This window comes from Diabrotica virgifera, chromosome 7 (genome assembly GCF_917563875.1).
Source record: "Diabrotica virgifera virgifera chromosome 7, PGI_DIABVI_V3a".
Classification (NCBI taxonomy): Eukaryota; Metazoa; Arthropoda; class Insecta; order Coleoptera; family Chrysomelidae; genus Diabrotica; species Diabrotica virgifera.
The window spans coordinates 38,644,882-38,665,675 of record NC_065449.1 but is presented as its reverse complement, the minus strand read 5'-3'; the positions used below and the strand labels follow the sequence as shown (position 1 = coordinate 38,665,675).

At 32.6% G+C, this 20,794-nt stretch overlaps 1 protein-coding gene across 1 annotated transcript in view; it reads right to left on the bottom strand.

Annotated features, from left to right (window-relative positions):
- Positions 1 to 20,794, bottom strand: part of LOC114334928 (SUMO-activating enzyme subunit 2) — a 47,861-nt gene that overhangs the window by 5,983 nt on the left and 21,084 nt on the right. The window contains exons 5-7 of the mRNA XM_028285065.2: positions 20,150 to 20,452; positions 17,041 to 17,405; positions 3,176 to 3,356 (exon numbers count right to left, since the gene is read on the bottom strand). Of these exons, the coding sequence (XP_028140866.1) occupies positions 3,176 to 3,356; positions 17,041 to 17,405; positions 20,150 to 20,452 (849 nt within the window). The remainder of the gene's footprint in view (positions 1 to 3,175; positions 3,357 to 17,040; positions 17,406 to 20,149; positions 20,453 to 20,794) is intronic.

Sequence of the window (20,794 nt, the reverse complement as noted above, 5' to 3'; positions counted from 1 at the left end):
TTTTGCAATACTTTACCTGGGGTGAATGGGTTAGATCTGGAAAGAAATTCTGTATATCAACTTCAAATAGTTTATTTCGCATTAGTTCTGAAAATATCATTCTTTTACAAATTGCAAAAAATAATTTACATGTGAATTATCACTGCTAATTTTATTATGTATTTTCTATTTTGTTGTTTTTTTGTAGTGTATGTATTAATAATTAAATAATTTTTAAGAAACCTCTTCACCATTTTTATTAATCAATTTTTAGCGTTTTATCTGAAGTAAAATCGGAATTCCAAAATAGAGATTACAATCGCGTTAAAATTATTTGTTAAAATGCTGAATACTACCCTTATATCGTTGTCTATTACGCCAGCCAAGCAACTCAAATTTATTTTTCAATCATGGCAAAAATTTCAATAAATGTCGCCACCGTCCAGCCAGTTAGTACTTAGACTTGAGGGGCAAAGAGGTGTGAGTGGGCGGAGTTTAACACTGAATTCGGTTTTACCTAAAGGTGAGGTATCTATGTAGTTATTAATCAATGCTGTAACATGCAATGTGTCTTGGTTTGTTTATTTCTAGTATATCCTTATTGTGATTTTAGTATAGTTCTTCTCATATATATTCTTTTTACTATAATATTGAAATATTTTTTTACATTTGTTTTTGGACTGTATTCATTATACATCAAAAATAGTTTTTTGTCATTTTAAACGCATTCTAATAAAAAAACAAGAATTTATGCTGAGGGTACTCAAGTACAAGGTGATTCAATGGAACGGTACGATTTGACAACGTTGCTGACGATAAAATAGAGGAGCCGCGGGATTGCGACGTAAACGATGTGAATCTAGAGAGTGGGAAGTTTAGTTATCATGGAGACGTGGTCTGGTGAACAACGTGTATTTGCTGTGAAAGTTTATTACAAAAATGGTGAAAGTTTTGTGCGTGTACAACGAGCCTTTCGTTTACACTACCATTTGCCACCCCGAGCGCAGTTCCGTCTAACATGGCTATTAAGACTTGGGTTAGGAACTTCGAAAGTAGTGGTTCAACATCACAAAAAAGAGGAGGCAGTGTCAGAACTGCTCGCATACCACAGAATATTGAAGCGGTGCTAAATTCATTACATGCGAGTCGTCGCAGGGATATTCGAGGACTGGCGTGTAATGAATTTGGAACCGCTTCAATATTCTGTGGTGTGTGAGCAGTTCTGACAGTGCCACCTCTTTTTTGGGATGTTGAACCACTACTTTTGAAGTTTCTAACCCAAGTCTTGTAAACGGGGCGACAAATGGTAGTGTAAACGAAATCCTCATTGTACACGCTTTCACGCTTATACAAGCTTTCACAGCAAATTGACGTTGTTCACCAGACCACGTCTCCATGATAACTAAACTTCCCACTCTCTAGGTGACGACCATTTGCAGCTCCTGATGAAATAATTTTAAAATTATTCTGCTAGTTTATTCATTTTTGGTTGTAAATTTGTTTGGTGTGTTCTTGTAAATGCGTGAATTTCACAATTTCATTATTGGATTAAGATTTCACTTAGGCTGCACAGATGCAAATGTCCTATAAGATAAGCAAAAACAAGAAATTTAGAGCTGAACCAAGTTCGTTTTTGTAAAAATTGAATTTTTCTTATTTTCCACAACTTATCCAAGGTTAACTTTTTCGTTTTTACGACCTGCCGTTATGCCTTTTTTGCAGGTCCCTTATCGTGAAAACTAACAAACTTTCAAGTGGCATAAAGGAGAAAACCACGGACACTGACCTATTAGCAGTACATGTAGATCATAATTAATTGAAGACATAAGTGGATAAAGGTCATATGTCACAAAATAATGTTTTTGAGTAATATGCATTTTAGTGTCCTTTTTTTCTAAGTTAGTTATTTATTTTATAAATTTGCATTGCTACACTTTTTAAACAGGTATTTGAAGGTACTTTTTTCACACTTTAAATTGAATTTAATAAAACTTACTTTAAGACAAATATTTTAAATTTTGTGGACATATTACCTCTATCCACATAGTAAAAATAATTAAAAAATGTTAGGGTTAAGTGGATAAAAGAGTTAAGTATCAAACATGGGCATTTATTGTCAACAAAAATTGCGATACAAACTGTAAAATTAATAAAAACATATTTTTTAGTTGGTTCTTCTTTTCTTTTTGGTATTTTTTTTTATCTCTCTACCGCGTTTTTATAAAACCATCTATACTCTTCGGGAACAAATTTTATTCTGTCTCTTAAATTTCCCAGTTTTTCCAAACTCAAACTACCAGTTTTATTTTCCAGTCTTCTTGGTCTATATTCAATTGTGGTCAGATGTGCTGCACTTTATTTTCTTAAATCTACTTGCTGAAATGACATGTAGTCATTAAGGTATCTATGTCTTATAGAGATAGAAGCCAAATTCGTCCACTCTTATCCATTTTACGTAACACGAAAATTAACCTTTTGATTTGAAGTGTTTGTTTGCTTTTTACATAAATAGAGGTTCGTCAGCAGATCTTCAAAGTAGTAAAAAAAATTCTCCATATTTACACATTTCACATGCCAAACTCACATCTGGACATAATACCTTTATCCACTAGAATTCAAAAATCTAGTGGGACCTATTGCTTTAATACCTTCATGTTATTTTTATTTAGCTAAAAATAGGTTATTTTAAAAATTTAAAAGGTAAAACAATATATTAGGAGAACAAAAACCTAATACAACAATTTTCTCAAAAATGTGACATATTTATGACAAAAATGTGACAACACTCTTGGGCACCAGTAGCCCTTATGCCACAGTATAAAATTAGAATCAATACCCCTTTATCGATTCGGAAAATGGAGTAGTTTAAGGCGAGGGACAAACCTTACAGTTTTCGCATATTTTACTCTCCTTGATTTCATCTTTCAGTACTCTCGAACGCATAAGGAATAGCATCGTGACTGAACTTGTATTGAAATCCGACGGTCTATCAATGCTTTACCACAAATACGAAGAATTGCTGATTTGAAAGTACTTGGAAGGGGTAAGAGAGGAAGACCAAAGGAGACCTAGGGCTAGGGGAGACGCTTAGGAAGGACATATCGGTAAAGGGGATTGATAATGGTATCACCAAGATAGAAACATAGAGAAATGTAATTAGGGAAGACGACCCCGCATAGTGCAGGTAAATACTTACCGTTTTCTTTAGCTTTCAGATCTTCTGCGTTTGCGACAATTTTGTACGGTGGATCATCTTTTTCTTTGACCTCATAATGATTGACTGTAATTGTAAGTGCATAATTTTGAAGAAAATCATCACATTTCAAGATGGTTCCATCAACAATTCCAATATCTTTAAGAATCTTTTTCTCGTTGACCTAAAATGAAACATTTTTCATTATTACTTAAGTTGGCAGTAGCTTTTGAAGTAGAAAGTTAATTAAAAAGACATTTTGAATTTTTGCAGTGAATCAACAGTCTTGGAGCACTGAGAACTTTTGATCAGTACGACCAAAGGTACCACTCTGCAAAGACTCAGTAAATTTAACTGAAACCATTTCTATATATAAGTATGCCATTAATTTACTACTTCAAATTTTATTAGTGATACTTTCTGATATTGTTCTGGTTTAATATATTGTATTATATAATTCCTAAAAATGTATTAAACGAATAAAAAATACGAGTAGATGTGTTATTCTCTTTTGCATAAAAACAGCGCCTCATAAGAAAAAAACAGAAGAAGAGAGGTTTTCGTCACAAATGAAACGAAGAATTAAAAAATAATTTTTAATTTGAAATATCTCAGTGGCGTATCATTTTTCCTTAGAAAAATTGAGACCATTTCACGTATGAGCTCCAATAACGAATATAAAATCCTTAGTCCCGGCGCATATTGAACCTAAGCGAGTCACAACCTGCGCCGGTGGGACGGGTGACCTGTGCAGTTATTTTTCTAGCGTGCCGCATATTAAACACAAGCTAACCCGACCATCGGCTGTCGCCGTAACGAATAGAGACGGGCAAAATAAGTGCAAACGTGTAACGGTTACTATTGATACCGGTTCTCAGTGGTACTGAGTACAAATACTGATTACAAAATACTGATGTATCTGATCCTTGTACTGAATTGAGTAGGCAACTAAAAAACGGTATTTCCGTACATGTAACTAGTAACGTTTTAAAAATATCTTACACGTTCCTAGTAGTCTTTAGTCGGTATTGTATTAAATAGTGTGTTGTTACTGCCTTCTGGTTCTAATTAATTAAAAAGACTAAACACGTCTTACTATACATTATATTTTATTCACTGGTATCCAATATCTAAACAATAACATTAATGATTCATAGCGCCTCGCCTTACTACATACTAACTTCTAATAATTATTTGTATATCTATATCCATACTGATTGCTCAGCGTGTTTTTATACCTATCTGAACCATAACAAATATAGTTCAAGTTCACTCGTAATAAACATGTGATACAAACTATAAGCTATTGTTTTTATGTATGTTCAATACCCTAAAGGTTAATAACATCATATTTAAATTATGATTTATACAGAGGGTTCATAATATACCACAGTATGACTTTCGAAAACATCGAATTTGATCATAAGCAAGGTGCATAAAAAGATATCTTACACTGAGTATTCTATTTCTACATATCTTTATAATAACAAGCATAAGTTAAACACTGCATTGATTGTGATTGCAAAAACGGTTCGCATGTTTTAAATAAGATTTTTGCTGATTATGTTTTTGCTAAAATATTAAATAACACAAAAAATACAATTCACAACCATCATTTAATTTTTAACGATAAACAAAAGTCTAATAAATATATGATGACAAGTTTAAAATTGATCGACTTTGTCGATAACAGTGTCATTAATAGATATTTTTTACCATGAATCATTTTCCAATGATTGTGTGGATTTAGAAATACATACTAAACAATTTTTTGATCTGTATAAAGGAGATTATAATTATGACACATTATGGTACTCCTTATTTTTCAAATAATATGCTCTTGTAAACGCATAACTTTGATTTATTGGCAAAAGCCACACTAACTACAGAGCCGTGCGGTACATCTTTTCAATATGATGCAAGTCTTCGAAATGCCGCCTCTTAAGTATTACAGAAACTTAACTTTTATTTTTATTAAATAAACCTACACAAAATGAAGGACACCTTTTATTTTAAAAGCAAAACATACTTTATAGACCTGGATCCGGCAAACTGAAAATTTGTTAGTAGCTTAACGGTGTCTATTCGGACAAACTTTGATGTACAGGAACACTGGAACAGGGAAGGTTTAAAAGTGGAACAGTTTAAAAATTTGGAACGTCACATTACGAAAACGTCCCATGTATTTTGTCGGACAGAACAACCAATCGATTTGTTACCCTATCATTAAACTCTCATTCAAAAATCAGACTGCTATTACTAACCAACATGATTCCCGTTATTTTACATGTTCTTCCTGTTTCACTCATTAAAATGCCCAGTTAGTGATAAACACCAGTCTAATTTTTCCATGAGAGTTTAATGAAATGGTAATAAATCAATTGGAAGTTCTGTCCGACAAAATATATGGAACGTTTTTGTAGTCTGACGTTCCAAATTTTTAACCTGTTCCACAATTAAAACTTTCCCTGTTTCAGTGTTCCCGTACATCAAAGTTTGTCTGACGAGACACCGTTAAGCTATTAACAAATTTTCAGCTTGCTATTAATCAACTTTTTGTTGGTACGCGGGATCCAGGCCTAGAAATACAATGTCACAAATGATGGCGTAATCCCTTTTCTACAGGTATAAAATTTTTGTAAATATCATTCATTTCTTAAATCTACACATTATCAATAAAAACCGTTAAGCATATCTGTGAATATCGCACAACCCTCAAATAAAATGTGTCATCATACCGGGCTTGTTCATGCTTAAAAATAAAATATGTAGACAAGATATAAATATATGTAATAGGTAAGCAGTTTTTGCAACGACAATCCAATCATAATCAGTGTTGTTTATAATAATAGTAATTGCGAACGAGTTCTATTAGCTTTTCTACGTCCATCTCGAAAACAAAACCGCAACTGAGAATTGAGTCACGCGTCCCACGACACCAGAAAACTGTACGCAGATGACAAACGTTCGCATGCTAGACCTGGCACTGTATTCACTGATATTAGGATGCGCAGAACTCTCTACGCACCTCGCCGGTGCCAGGTTGTGTTCGCTTAGGATCAATTTGAGCCGGCACTTATTGTATTGCAAAAAAAAATGGCACCAAAGAACACAGCACACATCTTATAGAAAATATAATGTCACTCAAATGAAATAAAATTTACTGAAATTTCAATAATTTGATACCATTACGCCAACTCTGAATTTTGCTTAATTAGGGCGTTAATTGTAATTAAAGTTTATCGAAATCGCATTTTGAAGTCCATAAAACTGGCATTCATAAATAATATTAGTCTAGAAACTATTGAAAACAGTCTATTCACCACTAGCTAAGCCGATTAGAGGCGGTACAACTAACCAAAGTATACCTACTTTATTATTAATAATAATAGGAAAAGATAAAAGTAAGCCATTGCCTTAATCCCTCAGAAAGATTTATGGAGTAAGCGAATCACAAATTATTTTTTCTCTCTTTGACACATGTACATTCCTATTTCATTTTAGATTTATTTTTATCAATTTACGCTCTTGTTAATCAAAATTCAGAGTTGGCAAAATGGTATCAAATTATTGAAATTTCAGGACGCATCTATTCATGTAAATTTTATTTCATTTGAGTGACATTATATTTTCCATAAGATGTGTGCGGTGTTCTTTCATTAATTATCTATTCTATTACATATTACATTAAAATAAAGTAAAATGTCAAATACTATTCAAACTTTGATTACCAGTTCTCTTTCTGTCTACAAAATTATGCCTGTTATTGTATAAGCCTCTAAACTACATATGTACTTATGACATAAAAAATTTAAAAATCTACCATTATTCCAAAATATGAAAAAACTATGTCAAATACGAAAAATGTAACACAGAGTTTAAGGGGTTATATAGGTCTTGCGAGTAAAAAAAGTGACTTTTTAAAAAAATATATCTTGAAAACTAAAAATTATTTTTATTTATAATTGGAACATGTAAAAGCATAGTACTTAAGGTACTCTCAAAAAAATTTTCAGCCAAAAATATTCATTTTTGTAACGTTGACTGCAATTTTTCGACAACAGCCCTTTTTTGCGGTGGGCAGCATAACTAAGTCCAGTCTCATCTGAAATAAAAAAATCGTAAAGTTTCTTGTAGTTTATACCTCTGGCTAGTGAATGAACGAAGGAATTAAAAAAAAATGAAATTTGAAGATTTTACATAAGTTTACCAATTTTTAACACATTTTCGACCCCAATTTTTCTCATTTTTTTCAAAAATGACCATTTTTACAGTAGTTTTTTTTTATGAAACAAAAACAACTTCACCTAATAAAAATTCCTTCTGTCATTCACTAGCCAGAGGTATAAACTACAAGAACCTTTTTGATTTTTTGATTTCAGATGAGACTGGATTTAGTTATGCTGCCCACCGCAAAAAAAGGGCTGTTGTCGAAAAATTGCAGTGAATTCTACAAAAATGAATATTTTTGGCTGAATTTTTTTTGAGAGTAGCTTAAGTACTATACTTTTACATGTTCCAATTATAAATAAAAATAATTTTTAGGTTTCGAGATATAATGTTTTTAAAAAGTTACTTTTTTTACCTGCATGCATGACCTATGTAACCCCTTAAGTTCAACAGTTGACAATGATCTTTTATCCTTCCATAAATATTTCAAATGAACATAAAATAAAAATGAAGTACTCAACTATAAGATGAACCACACTAATTTTATTAAAAAACTTAAGGTCAAAATATTGGACGCGTTTCGGCTGAACACGAGCCATCATCAGCAATTATAGGAAACAAAACTGACCAACAGGAAAGAGGAAGAATCGATTAGGCTCCATCTGAAGAAATTACACACACAAATACATTTAAATAAATGAGAAAAATGTTGTAATGATTTACATTTTATGCTTCTGAAAAAGTGGTTGGTAGAGAAAGACTTTAAAACCGTATTCTTGTGGAGGATCCATCGTGGGGACAATTTCAGTATGTGAAGTGTTCCTGACATTGTTCCCAATATGGATCCTCCACAAGAACACGTTTTAAAGTCTTTCTCTACCAACCACCTTTAAAGAAGCACAGACACTATATAAACGTAAATCATCATAACATTTCTAATTTATTTTAATGTATGTAGATAAGGACACACCATTAAACTTGATAAAAATAATAAACTTAAAGATAAAACCCATAACTAAATTAAAATTCATGGTTTTGACGTTTCAATTATTACTTTAATCATCGTCAGAATAATAAGTTTCTTGAGCGGATGCTTTAAAATAATTTTAAAGAAACAAACAATAATTAATGAAAACGTAAAAATGACATTGACAATCATTGGGTTAAGTCAATAATTTCAAAAACGCCATGTCTTGTTGCGTGTTTAAGGGTGGCTTCAAAAGAAATATGGATAATGCCTCCTTGATGCTGAGTTCTGTTGGAGAACTTGCATGACCAATGATTGAGAAGTCCTTACGGCTAATAGGGTGGTCAGAATCAGTCATATGTTGGAATACCGCTGAATTTGGAACTGTTCTTGATCGTCTTCTTAAGTGAGGAGTGACACCTAAGTGTTCGCAACATCTGACATTAAAGTGACGTCGAGTCTTCCCGACGTACGTAGCTGCACAGCTACTACATTTGAATTGGTATATAATGTTAGATGCGAGATCACTAGGAATCATGTCTTTCACATGGAAACGAGATCCTATCCTTTTGAAAGTCGTGAGAGCAAATCTTAATTCTATAGAGGGAAATGCTTTTTTAATTGTTCTACGGATGTTGCGTCGGATTTGTAAGCTGTGCTAACCAGTATATGGAAGTTTGATATAGATCTTTTCTTTGATTTCTTCTACTTCGCTGTTTGGTTGGAATTTGTTATTGAAAAAACGTCTGATGTATCTTTCTAAGAAGTTCAACGAAAACCATTCACCGCGCTTTCACTATCTGTTCAACCTGGCAATTCCTACATGAAGAGTTAGAAAACATAAAGGTGATCTTAAGTAAAAATGGTTTTTCGTAGAACTTCTTAAAAAGATACATCAGACGTTTTTTCAATAACAAATTCCAACCAAACAGCAAAGTAGAAGAAATCAAAGAAAAGATCTATATCAAACTTCCATATACTGGTTACCACAGCTTACAAATCCGACGCAACATCCGTAGAACAATTAAAAAAAGCATTTCCCTCTATAGAATTAAGATTTGCTTTCACGACTTTGGAAAGGATAGGATCTCGTTTCCATGTGAAAGACATGATTCCTAGTGATCTCGCATCTAACATTATATACCAATTCAAATGTAGTAGCTGTGCAGCTACGTACGTCGGGAAGACTCGACGTCACTTTAATGTCAGATGTTGCGAACACTTAGGTGTCACTCCTCACTTAGGAAGACGATCAAGAACAGTTCCAAATTCAGCGATATTCCAACATATGACTGATTCTATTAGTCTTAAGGACTTCTCAATCATTGGTCATGCAAGTTCTCCAACAGAACTCAGCATCAAGGAGGCATTATCCATATTTCTTTTGAAGCCACCCTTAAACACGCAACAAGACATGGCGTGTTTGAAATTATTGACTTAACCCAATGATTGTCAATGTCATATTTACGTTTTCATTAATTATTGTTTGTTCCTTTAAAATTATTTTAAAGCATCCGCTCAAGAAACTTATTATTCTGACGATGATTAAAGTAATAATTGAAACGTCAAAACCATGAATTTTAATTTAGTTATGGGTTTTATCTTTAAGTTTATTATTTTTATTTTAATGTGTTTGTGTACAGTCAGAAAAATGAAAGAATACCCATGAACGATCACATCAATCACTTATTTTGTAAAAAAAACTAAAAGAAAAGAAAGTTCAGATTTGATTACAGTACAGAGCCTCTACTATGTGCTTATACGTATTTCGGAATAACCGTTTCTTCATCGGAGCACCTGGGTAGAGGCACTGAACTGAAATCAAATCCTTTCATCCTTTCCGGGTAATTATCAGTAGTAATTGCACAAGAGCTCTAAAATTCTATATTAATTTTAGAGATCGAGTCCAATTTGTTGCGATTATTTCATAAATAAAACTGTTCAAAACCAAAATTTTATTGTAATTTATTTATGTAAGTACAAATTAGTACAATTAAACACACAGTTGTTATAAATATTAATTTGACGGTTGAAAGCATGGACGTATAAACACAGATGGACTCAGCAATACCATACCTTGAATACACACTGTTTTGAAGCTTCGTTACTCCTGGGCCAGAGGGTAAAGGGGAGTAAAACGGGTATCATAGAATGTGACGCTTCCTCAATGAGCATAAGCGTGCTTGAATTTTTACTCGTGGGGATAATAATTCAGGCGTTTATAATAATTGGAAGTAGTAATAATTTATAAAAATACGTTCAAAGAATTTAATTAAAAAAAAAAACAGCGTATATATAAAATAAATATATAAAAACAATTACGTTTTTATAGAAAAAATAAAATAAAATTTTATTTGATATTAAAATTAATATAATGTCAATATAGTCAATCAAGCTCAAGTTAATTTTTTAATAGGTATCAAATAATACTACGATAAAACAAATCAATTAAAAAACATACATTGGTCAAATTTAAGTACATACCTATATTTATTAATAATGTACTAAAACATATTTTTTTAATTTTGACAAAGTAAGGATTTCTGCTACAATAGTTATTTTCCTAACTAGTGCGGAAAGTGATACTTTCACGCACGAGACTGCCGTTGACCCGAACGACGCGATAGCGGAGTTAGGGCAAGCAGTCGAGTGCGGGGAAGACACTTTCCGCATGAGTTAGGAACAATATTTTTTCTAGAGCCGTACGTTTGGAAAAAAGCCACAAAAAATAGAGTTATATCAATTTTTATTTAGAAGTGAAAATACACAAATTAATTCTTTGACAAGGTTGTCAAAACAAACCTTTCGATATAATGGGTTACCACGAAGACGATATTGGTTTCCATGACGACGATTCAAAACCATTGTAATTGTCTACTGATCTGACTTTTAAATATTATGTCAAAATAATTTTATTTCATCGAATTATCGCGCTAATTTCATTAAAACATGAACACAATAAGATAAATTTGAAATAAATCAGTAAATAATATCTAAATATTAGTTTATTGCATGTATTATAATATATTCAAAATATATATATTTCGGAAACGAAATGCGTGCGTGAAAGTGGCTCTTTTAGCACAGCCATAGCCACCTTTACTTTACAAGCCATGAAGAGAAAAAGGCAACGTCGCAATTGATGACGTCGGTAGTCTGACTTTCGGACTACCGCTTTCGAAACCGCGATTTTAAATTACAAATTCAAGTAAAATTTATCGTATTTTTTGAGTCGAACAGGAAAATATATTAACTAGAAGCTTTTACAAAATCAAATTAAAAGTAATTCCTTGTAAGTAACGTTTATTATACAAAAAAAAAAAAACAATGACAAGAAAATGTGTAAAATACGTTAATTTTAAATAAATAATATCTTATTTTAAATTATATGCAAAATATCGCTCGAAATCACAAAAAATTTTTTATTTCATTAGTAGTTCCAAAATGACACAAAATCTAGGCATCGGATAAAAAAGTTTATTTGAAGAAAGTGTATTTTGTTTTTTTTTTTTGAATGGCGGTACAGGCTCGTTTTTTAATATTGTGTTTAATTACAGAGTAATTTCCACATATTAATATATTTTTCAAATTGGGCTCTGTACCGCCATTATTTATTATATTACGAATACGTGTGCCAAATATCTCGAAAAAATATTTAAAATTACAGCCGCAATCTTGGAACGCGTTTTTGCTACCTGTTGATCGCTACTGTTTCCTCTTAATCAAAATATTCATAAGGCTTTTAGCTCGTCTGTTGTAGATATTTAATGTTTTATTGAAAAATCTGAAATATTTTTCAGTTTCCTTACAAGCTTTAATAACCAAAAAAGATGCTTTTGAAAGGTTTTTATACTGTTTTCTCTGTTGAAGTTTAGAGTAAGTTTCATCATTTGCATCAAATAATAATTGTTTACATCTAGCACATGTTATGATATTACTCAAACCCCTTGAAACAAAACCTAAAATATAAGAGACAATATCATCCACAAACACCAATTTGAGGAATTTAGAAAATTTAGGTTGTTAATATCATCTTCCAATTTTTGTCCACTACCACAAAACAGTATTGAGGTTGCATCAAAGTTGATGATGTTACCTGTATTCCCAGCATTTATTTCAGACTGAACTATTAATCTTTTATATGCTCCTTCGAATTGTCTTGCGGTAGGGTTATTGTTGAATCCTCCACGACTCCTCACAGCAGCAAAAAATAATTCTAGATGGTCCTGAGAAATTTTATACGTTAGAATATATTGTAAATTATTATTTTTCACCAAATAAGTATCATATAGACCTTTCAGACTCTCTTTACAGACAACAAAACCTAGAAATCCAGTTTTTCTTCTAGTTTCTAAAATATTAACTAACCCATAGGATAGATTGATTATATATTCTTTAAGAACATGTAAATAGCTGAAAAACTGTTCTTTTGTTTTAGGGGATAATGGTTTTTTGTATAAATATTTAGGGAATATTTTGAAATCTTTATGTTTTCTCCTAAATTTGCTACCCAAATAGTTCGATCGTCAATATTATTTGGAAACCTACATAGAAAAATAAATAATTTTTTACTAATTTCACTAATTTATTTAAATTCATGAGAAATATCAAATTAAAAAGCTACTAAATAGATCTTTTTTAATCAGATGATGTCTACTTACAATTTAAAAATATCTATACAATTTAATGAACTAATATCTTGTTCAATACATTAATATGAAGGACCCAATGGTACGCCTATGAAAGACATATTTCAAAATGTAAACAGACTTCCTCATCCTTCTATAATGTAAATAACCAGTACTTACAAATGAAATGAAAGATCCGGATATAAATGTTTAGTTTTTTTGCAAATGCAACACTGTAGCACCATTATTATGTATGTTTATTTCACTTTTCACAAAATATCGCTCAAAATATAGCCAAAATAGCGAAAAACAACTCTTCCTCAATTACCTTAAAAAATAAACAAACATGGAATATTTGACATGGACGTTTGTAGACAGAAATGTAAACACCGTTGCCATTTATTAATAGTTTCAGTGCTTCTACGTATACAATAATTACAATACAATAATTGGTTGATATCTATTATTCAATGATATGAACACTTGATATTTTAATTACAATTCATATGTAAATTAGTATAACTGAAAAATTATTATTTTAGTTTGATAGCATCTGATAGATGTAGACACGACATAAGGCTACGGCTCCACGGGCTGGAAATTGACGCTAGCAGTAGCCGCAAAACGAACTTAAGGTTCCGCAGAACGGAATAGGAATAGCCGAACTGTACCGACTACAGGACTTGTGCGTAGTCGGTTCAGTTCGGCTATTCCTATTCCGTTCCGTGAAACCTTAAGTTCGTTTTGCAGCTACTGCTAGCGTCAATTTCCAGCCCGTGGAGCCGTAGCCTAAAAGAGTAACATTTTCAGCGATACGCGAATAAGAAATTTTAATAAAAATACGTGACAACATGTGAAGGTGCTTAGATTGTGACCTATTCAAATAATTTTGGCTTCACAATTTTATGTAAATAACTGAGTCCATCTGTGTTTATACGTCCATGGTTGAAAGTCATCACTTTTATAATTTTTAAAACACTAATTGTCATTAATGTCACTGAATGTATTTTTTCATAGCAACGAAGGGCATCTGACGTAATATACTTGACGACGGGAAATTATCAAAAATTATCAGTTTAATTTTGATTTCTGTAGCTTTCTATTGGTCAGAATCTGCTATGAATGAAATAATCAAAATAATTACCAAAGATGCTACTAGCACCATCTATGAATCAAAAGTCTAATAGTCAGGAAATAAAATTCGAAATTATTTATCCTCTGAGCTTTTTAAGTTGGAAAAATAAAGCATAACAGAGTGGCGAAATACTCGACAAGGGAAATCTAAAATTGCATTTCACGTCCTGTCATTCACCATGATAATAATTTTAGCTAACTATTTCCTTTAATATCCACAAAAGTGAATAAAGTATAAACTAAAAGAAAAGATGGCTCTGTACTTTAATCAAATCTGAACCATCTTTTCTTTTCTTTTAGTTTATACTTTATTCACTTTTGTGGATATTAAAGGAAATAGTTCGCAAAAATTATTATCATGGTGAATGACAGGACGTGAAATGCAATTTTAGATTTCCCTTGTCGAGTATTTCGCCACACTGTATTGCTTTATTTTTCCAACTTAAAAAGCTCAGAGGATAAATAATTTCGAATTTTATTTTCTGACTTATTTGACTTTTCACACTTATTTTGTATTTGCTGTCTTTTTCTGTAAATAACAAACGTTTGTTATAGAAAAAGATAGCGAATACAAAATAAGTAATTGATGTGATCGTGCATGGGTATTCTTTGATTTTTCCGACTGTATGTAATTTTATCTGACTGAGCCTAATCTATTCTTCCTCCTTCGTGTTGGGCCGAAACGCGTCCAATATTTTAACCTTTACGTATTTTAATAAAATTATTGTGGTTCATCTTAGAGTTGAGTATTTCATCACCTCTAGACCACATTTGAGAATAATGGATACACCCATACCTCCCTATACGGCCGCTCTGTATACGGCATTTCGCTATAACGGTCTTGTTCAATTACGGCACGGTTTCGATTTACGGCCTAAAATGTTTCGCTATAACGGCCCCATGTTGTCATTCTCGAGCAAACGCAATTTCGATGCACACTCTTTTATATTTCCACTTGTTTATGCATAATTTGAAAATAAGATGAGATGAGGCCGCACCTAAGGAATATCTTAATATTTTAAAGGAAATTATAGAAAAAGGTGGTTGTAGACCTGAACAAGTGTTTAACGTAGACAAAACAGGACTTTGTTGGAAGCAAATGCCTGATCTCACGTACATTTAAAAAACCGAAAAATCTGCGCCTGGTTATAAATGGTCTAAAGAACGATTAGACAAGGCGAAAACGGCGGGTTCGAAGGGAAAAATATTCCCATGAGATTTTTTTGCATGATCACATTCGTGAGACATCCCAGAATAAGGTTCAAGAAGTCGACCACGTGAAAAGTGGGCCAATTTTTTTTTAACAATTTTTCTTTAATCAAATTGCAAGAATCAATATTTTTGACCCGAACAATTTGTTCTTTAATTTTTTGGACCATTCTGGACAAAAAAGGTCTCATATAATTTTTCTCTAAAGTTGATCGTTTTCGAGTTATAAGCAATTTAATATTGAAAAAAAAAACGAAAAATGGCGATTTTTAAGGCTTAATAACTCGGTTAAAAATTATTACTATGAAAGTCAATATATGACTAAATCAAAGTTTAAAGCCCCCCCTACAAGATCCTGAAGAAATTTTTGTCATTATTTTATTACTAAGCTGTTATTTTTAAGTAATAATAATAAGCGCCATGCACGTATGCGGCAGCTGTAAATGCTGAGTGCGAGAGAGAAGCCATTCCAGCAGTCCAATTGTGCATCTTACTCGCACTCACATTTACAACCGCGTCAATACCATCTAACCGCTCATTGTTATTAATTAAAAATAACAGCTTAGTAGTAAATTAATGACACAGATTTCTTCAAGATCATGTAGCGGCGACTTTAAACTTTGATTTAGTCACTTTCTGACTTTCATAGTAATAATTTTTAACCGAGTTATTAAGTCTTAAAAATGGCCATTTTCGAGTTTTTCCAATTTTAAATTGCTTATAACTCGAAAAATGAACCAGATTGTCCGAATGACCAGAATGGTCCAAAAAATCTAAAAAAAATTAGTACCGGCCGAAAATATTGATTTTATTAAAAAAAATTGTTAAAAAAAATTGGCCCACTTTTCACGTGGGCGACTTCTTGAACCTTATTCTGGGATGTCTCACGAATGTGACTACGCAAAAATATCTCATGGGAATATTTTTCCCAACGAACCCGCCGTTTCCGCCTTGTCTAGATTAACTTTGGTACTTGGTGCAAATGCCACTGGTGATTTTAAGCTAAAACCACTTCTAATTTGTCCAAAAATCCAAAGCCTATTACAGGACTAAATAAAAATCATTTACCCGTTATAATTTGGAGATACAACAAGAAAGCTTTGAGTTTGTAGATTGTTTTTGGTTTTTGGAGTCTATTATTATTTTATATACCAGTGTATGTGCTTTTTTTGTATGTATTTTTGATTTAAATAAAATAAACAGATAAAATGCATTTCAACGACAAACCATGTACCTAACATATTTAACAAATTTGGAACCGATCCCATTAAATTTTTATGAATTTGTATTATAATAACTGATTCGTTATACGGCATTTCGCTTTGCGGCCATGTTTCGTGGAATGTATCTAGGCCGTAAAGCGAGGTAAGGGTGTAACCCGGGGCCTTTCGATCTCTGACCGAACGCTCAACAACTAGACCACCGAGTCTCCTGTAATTGACACGTAAGTTTCGGATATAATTACACAACACCGTGACAAATAGATTGAGTGGTATCGTGATAAAAATGTTATACCTACATATTTTATTATCTTACTACAGAAGAAGAGAAATTCAAAGACACAAAAATTATAATAAATAATACATTTACTAAAAACACTAATATATTCTTTTAATGACTTATTTGCGCTGATACATACATATCTTGAAAGATTAGAAACGAACTACATACTGTCTGTGTGCGCATGCGCGCAGATTTATGAAAAAATTTACTCTTAATCGCGCCTAAAGAAGAATAACTTCAAAAATAATACTTCTTACCTCAGTCTCTCCTTCTTCAGACGAAATAACAACAAGACCTTTACCATCCAGCACAACGTCCGGAGCTACCATGTTTAAATTTTTTTGTAGGACCTCCGTTTCAAACTCTTTGACTGTCATCACTGTAGTATTAACGAAAACATTCACTGAAGGACTATGACTGCATACGTAACAGTTAGGATTCGCTTGTGCGATCTGTTTGTCGGCTGCCAGGACGAATTTGGAGTGGATAGATTTCTGCCTGAGATAGATCGCTGGACACTTTTCGTAATTTTTCAGCAGGACACGGAAAGCGTGAAGGACTACTAGGCCAGCTATTATCGCGTTAGCTGTAGCGATGGCTGGAATGATATTTCCCGCAATTGCTAAAAGAAAACAAAATTTTAAAATAATATTAACATTTAAGGAGTGTAGACTTTTACAGTCGGTTTTTTGTAATATTACGAATATTGTAATATATTGTTTCTCGGACTAATACACAGTTGTCTGAAATTATTTCTTTCTGGTCTTTAGTTCTATTACGAATTACTTACTACAACAGATGACCAAGTAGAGAGATAGACAAAGCATTTTCAGGAGATTCTAGGCACACCCAAGGATAACGCAGATGAAATTGTTAAAAACCTGCAGAATATAGACTTGCATATATCTTGCGAGGCCCCTTCCACAACGGAGATAATAACAGCTATCAAATCTCTGAGAAATAACAAGTCCCCGGGAATCGATAATATTGCTGCCGAAATACTTCAATTGAAACGCATATAACTGCTGAACTTTTGCTCCCCCTAATCCGAGAGATGTGGGAAACAAATCGCATTCCAGCGGGCTGAAAATAGGTTATAATATAAGCTTCCAAAAAGGGCAACCTCGTGTGCAGGATTATATCAGCATCCAAAATAAAAGCAACTCATATTCATTTAATTTTTAAATATCTTAAAAAGAAACATCGCCGGTTGTTGTAAAATAATTAGGTGACACCGATTGCCCAACATAGTGCACTAGTTTTCAAGAACGCTTTGTCAGCTATTCGATATTATTAATATTTCACGGTCGAGTCGTGTCAATAATCAAAATAACAACATTTAGAAGTTTATTTATAGATTCAGGAGAAGCATCGCTGATCATTCTTTGATCATTCATTATTCGTGATTCATTATTCATGGAGTAGTATTTCTTTATACTCGCACTGTGGAAACATTGGATAGGAATAACCTTGCTTACTGCCATAAATAAAATTTTTACGACCATCATATTTAAAAGATTAACAAAGCTAATCAAGCAGGCTTTAGACCAGAATCCTCCCGCATAGACCACATTAATACTGTGAGGGTAATAATGGAAAACTGGGTTGAATGGAACACACCCCTAAACCTACATGGTTTTTGTCGATTTCGAACATGCCTTTGACAGCTTACCCCATGCTGCTATATGGATAATTTTAGAGCTAAGAAACATACCGCATAAATTAATTTTAATTAAAAGTTACTGTATTCTGAGGTGAAATGCAGCGTGAAACAAAATGGGATCAACAGTGACGAATTTGGCACACTGCAGTCAGACAAGAATGCACCCTTTGTGCATTTCTTTTTAACATAGCTATAGACAATGCTAAGAACAAGAATTGATGCTCTAAATTTCCTGACTATATAAAGAATAAGTAATCTTCTATTCCCTAACTAGATTGCCCTAATTGCTTCATTTCTTGTAAGATACCATTAGGTCTGGATCCCGCGTATGAAAAAAAGTTGATTAATAGCAAGCTGAAATTTTGTTAATAGCTTAAGGGTGTCTAGTCGGATAAACTTTAATATATGGAAACACTGGAACAGGGGCAGTTTTAATTTTGGAACAGGTTAAAAATTTGGAACGGTCAGACCACGAAAACGGCACATTTATTTTGTCCGACAGAACAGACTTAAACTCTCCGAACAGAGATTAAACTCTCATGCAAAAATCAGACTGCTATTTCTCACCTGTCATAATTCCTGTCATTTGACATATTCTACATGTTCCACTCATTAAAACGCAAATATATCGTTCCCATATATCAAAGTTTGTCCGACTAGACACCCTTAAGCTATTAACAAATTTTCAGCTTGCTATTAATCAACTTTTTTTTTCATACGCGGGATCCAGAGCTAGATCTGAAAGTAATATTTTCTAAGTTGAAGCACCATTTGTAGCTCCTCTTTTGAAGTCCTCCTTTGTAGCTTCCTCTTATATTCCATGGTACCAGTTGTATTACTTCTTTACTTGATTTTATTATTTTCTTTTTTGTTGCGTCTTTTTCCTCTTGTGTCCTTTTTCTTTATTGTGTCGTCTTTGTGAGATTGTTCTGTCCGTTATACTTGATTAGTTTTTTGAGCAGTTATAATTTACTTTTTCGCTTTACTCTTTCATTGTTCCATTTCCATACTTCATTATCCACAATTAACATTTGATATCGTATCCTACCATAGAAACAAAAGCAGAAGATATTAGAATTAAAGGAATGTAGAAGTTTACATCTGAGGTATTACACTATTGTGACGAATTTCTAACTGAGGCCGGCCCTGCCCCTAGTAGTCAACAAACAACAGCGACACGTCATCGACGAGTAATGTCTCCGCTAATCCAGAAGTTTCCCCGATGATAGGCGTAGACCCGCCTCAGGCCTTCCAAATGTTCTCGAAGCAGAGCCGTATCTATATAAGCGGATGATTTTTAAGCAGCAGGCAGTCAGTCAATGAACGAGCCGCGACGCGTGATATAATTGTATTCGAAATCGGATTTAATGAAATGTATATATTAGTTATCGAAGTTATTATGTTTAGTTAATTAAATCATAAATTTGAGTTGTAAATAAATTAGATGTGTTAGTTGGTGTTATTTGTAATTATTAAAATAAATAAGTGATGTAAATAAAATAATATAAGTAAGTCTTCCTTTATTTAAATTAGTGCCTAAAAATATAAATAAATAAAATAGTAGAGTCAACCGCGTAAAAAGACAGATTTATAACACTATACTATACATACAATGATTTAGCATAGAATTATTGGTATTAAAATGCAATTTTAAGGATATATTGAGCATTAAATACGTTTAGGAATTTTATACTATAACTTACATTTAATCTCAAACCTCGATTTGGTAGGTATGGAAAATATGTGCGCCCTAACATTGGCACAGGCAGTGACGAAATCCATTCCGGGTTGGTCATCTTTATCCCACACTAGGAAAGATTTGCCAGATAAATCTTTTTTTAGTATGGAAACTGTCGATTCGAATACTTTGGCACATTTACTTATTGACCAAACTTGCATATTTGCGGCGGTGCCAGATTCTGCATCTGATTCGGCAGTCCCTCCAAGTGAAAGTGCTTGCTGCCAAGATAGAGGAACAGGTGGTTTACGAGTTTTCCATAAGTTTTCTAAAAGTAAATTAATTTTAGATTGCAAAAAGAAAACTAAATTTTAACAATTAAGGTTTTATATAAATCTACAGGGTGTCCTGAAAATGTTGATCATAAATTATACCACAGATTCTGTGGTCAAAAATAGGTTGATTGAACCTCACTTACCTATAATACAATAGTGCACATAAAAAAGTTACAGCCCTTTGAAGTTACAAAATGAAAATCGATTTTTTTTTCATATATCGAAAACTTTTTTAGAGATTTTTTGTTGAAAATGGACATGTGGCATTCTTATGGAAGCAGCATTTTAAAAAAAATTGAAACTGAAATTTGTGCACCACATAAAAATTGTATGGG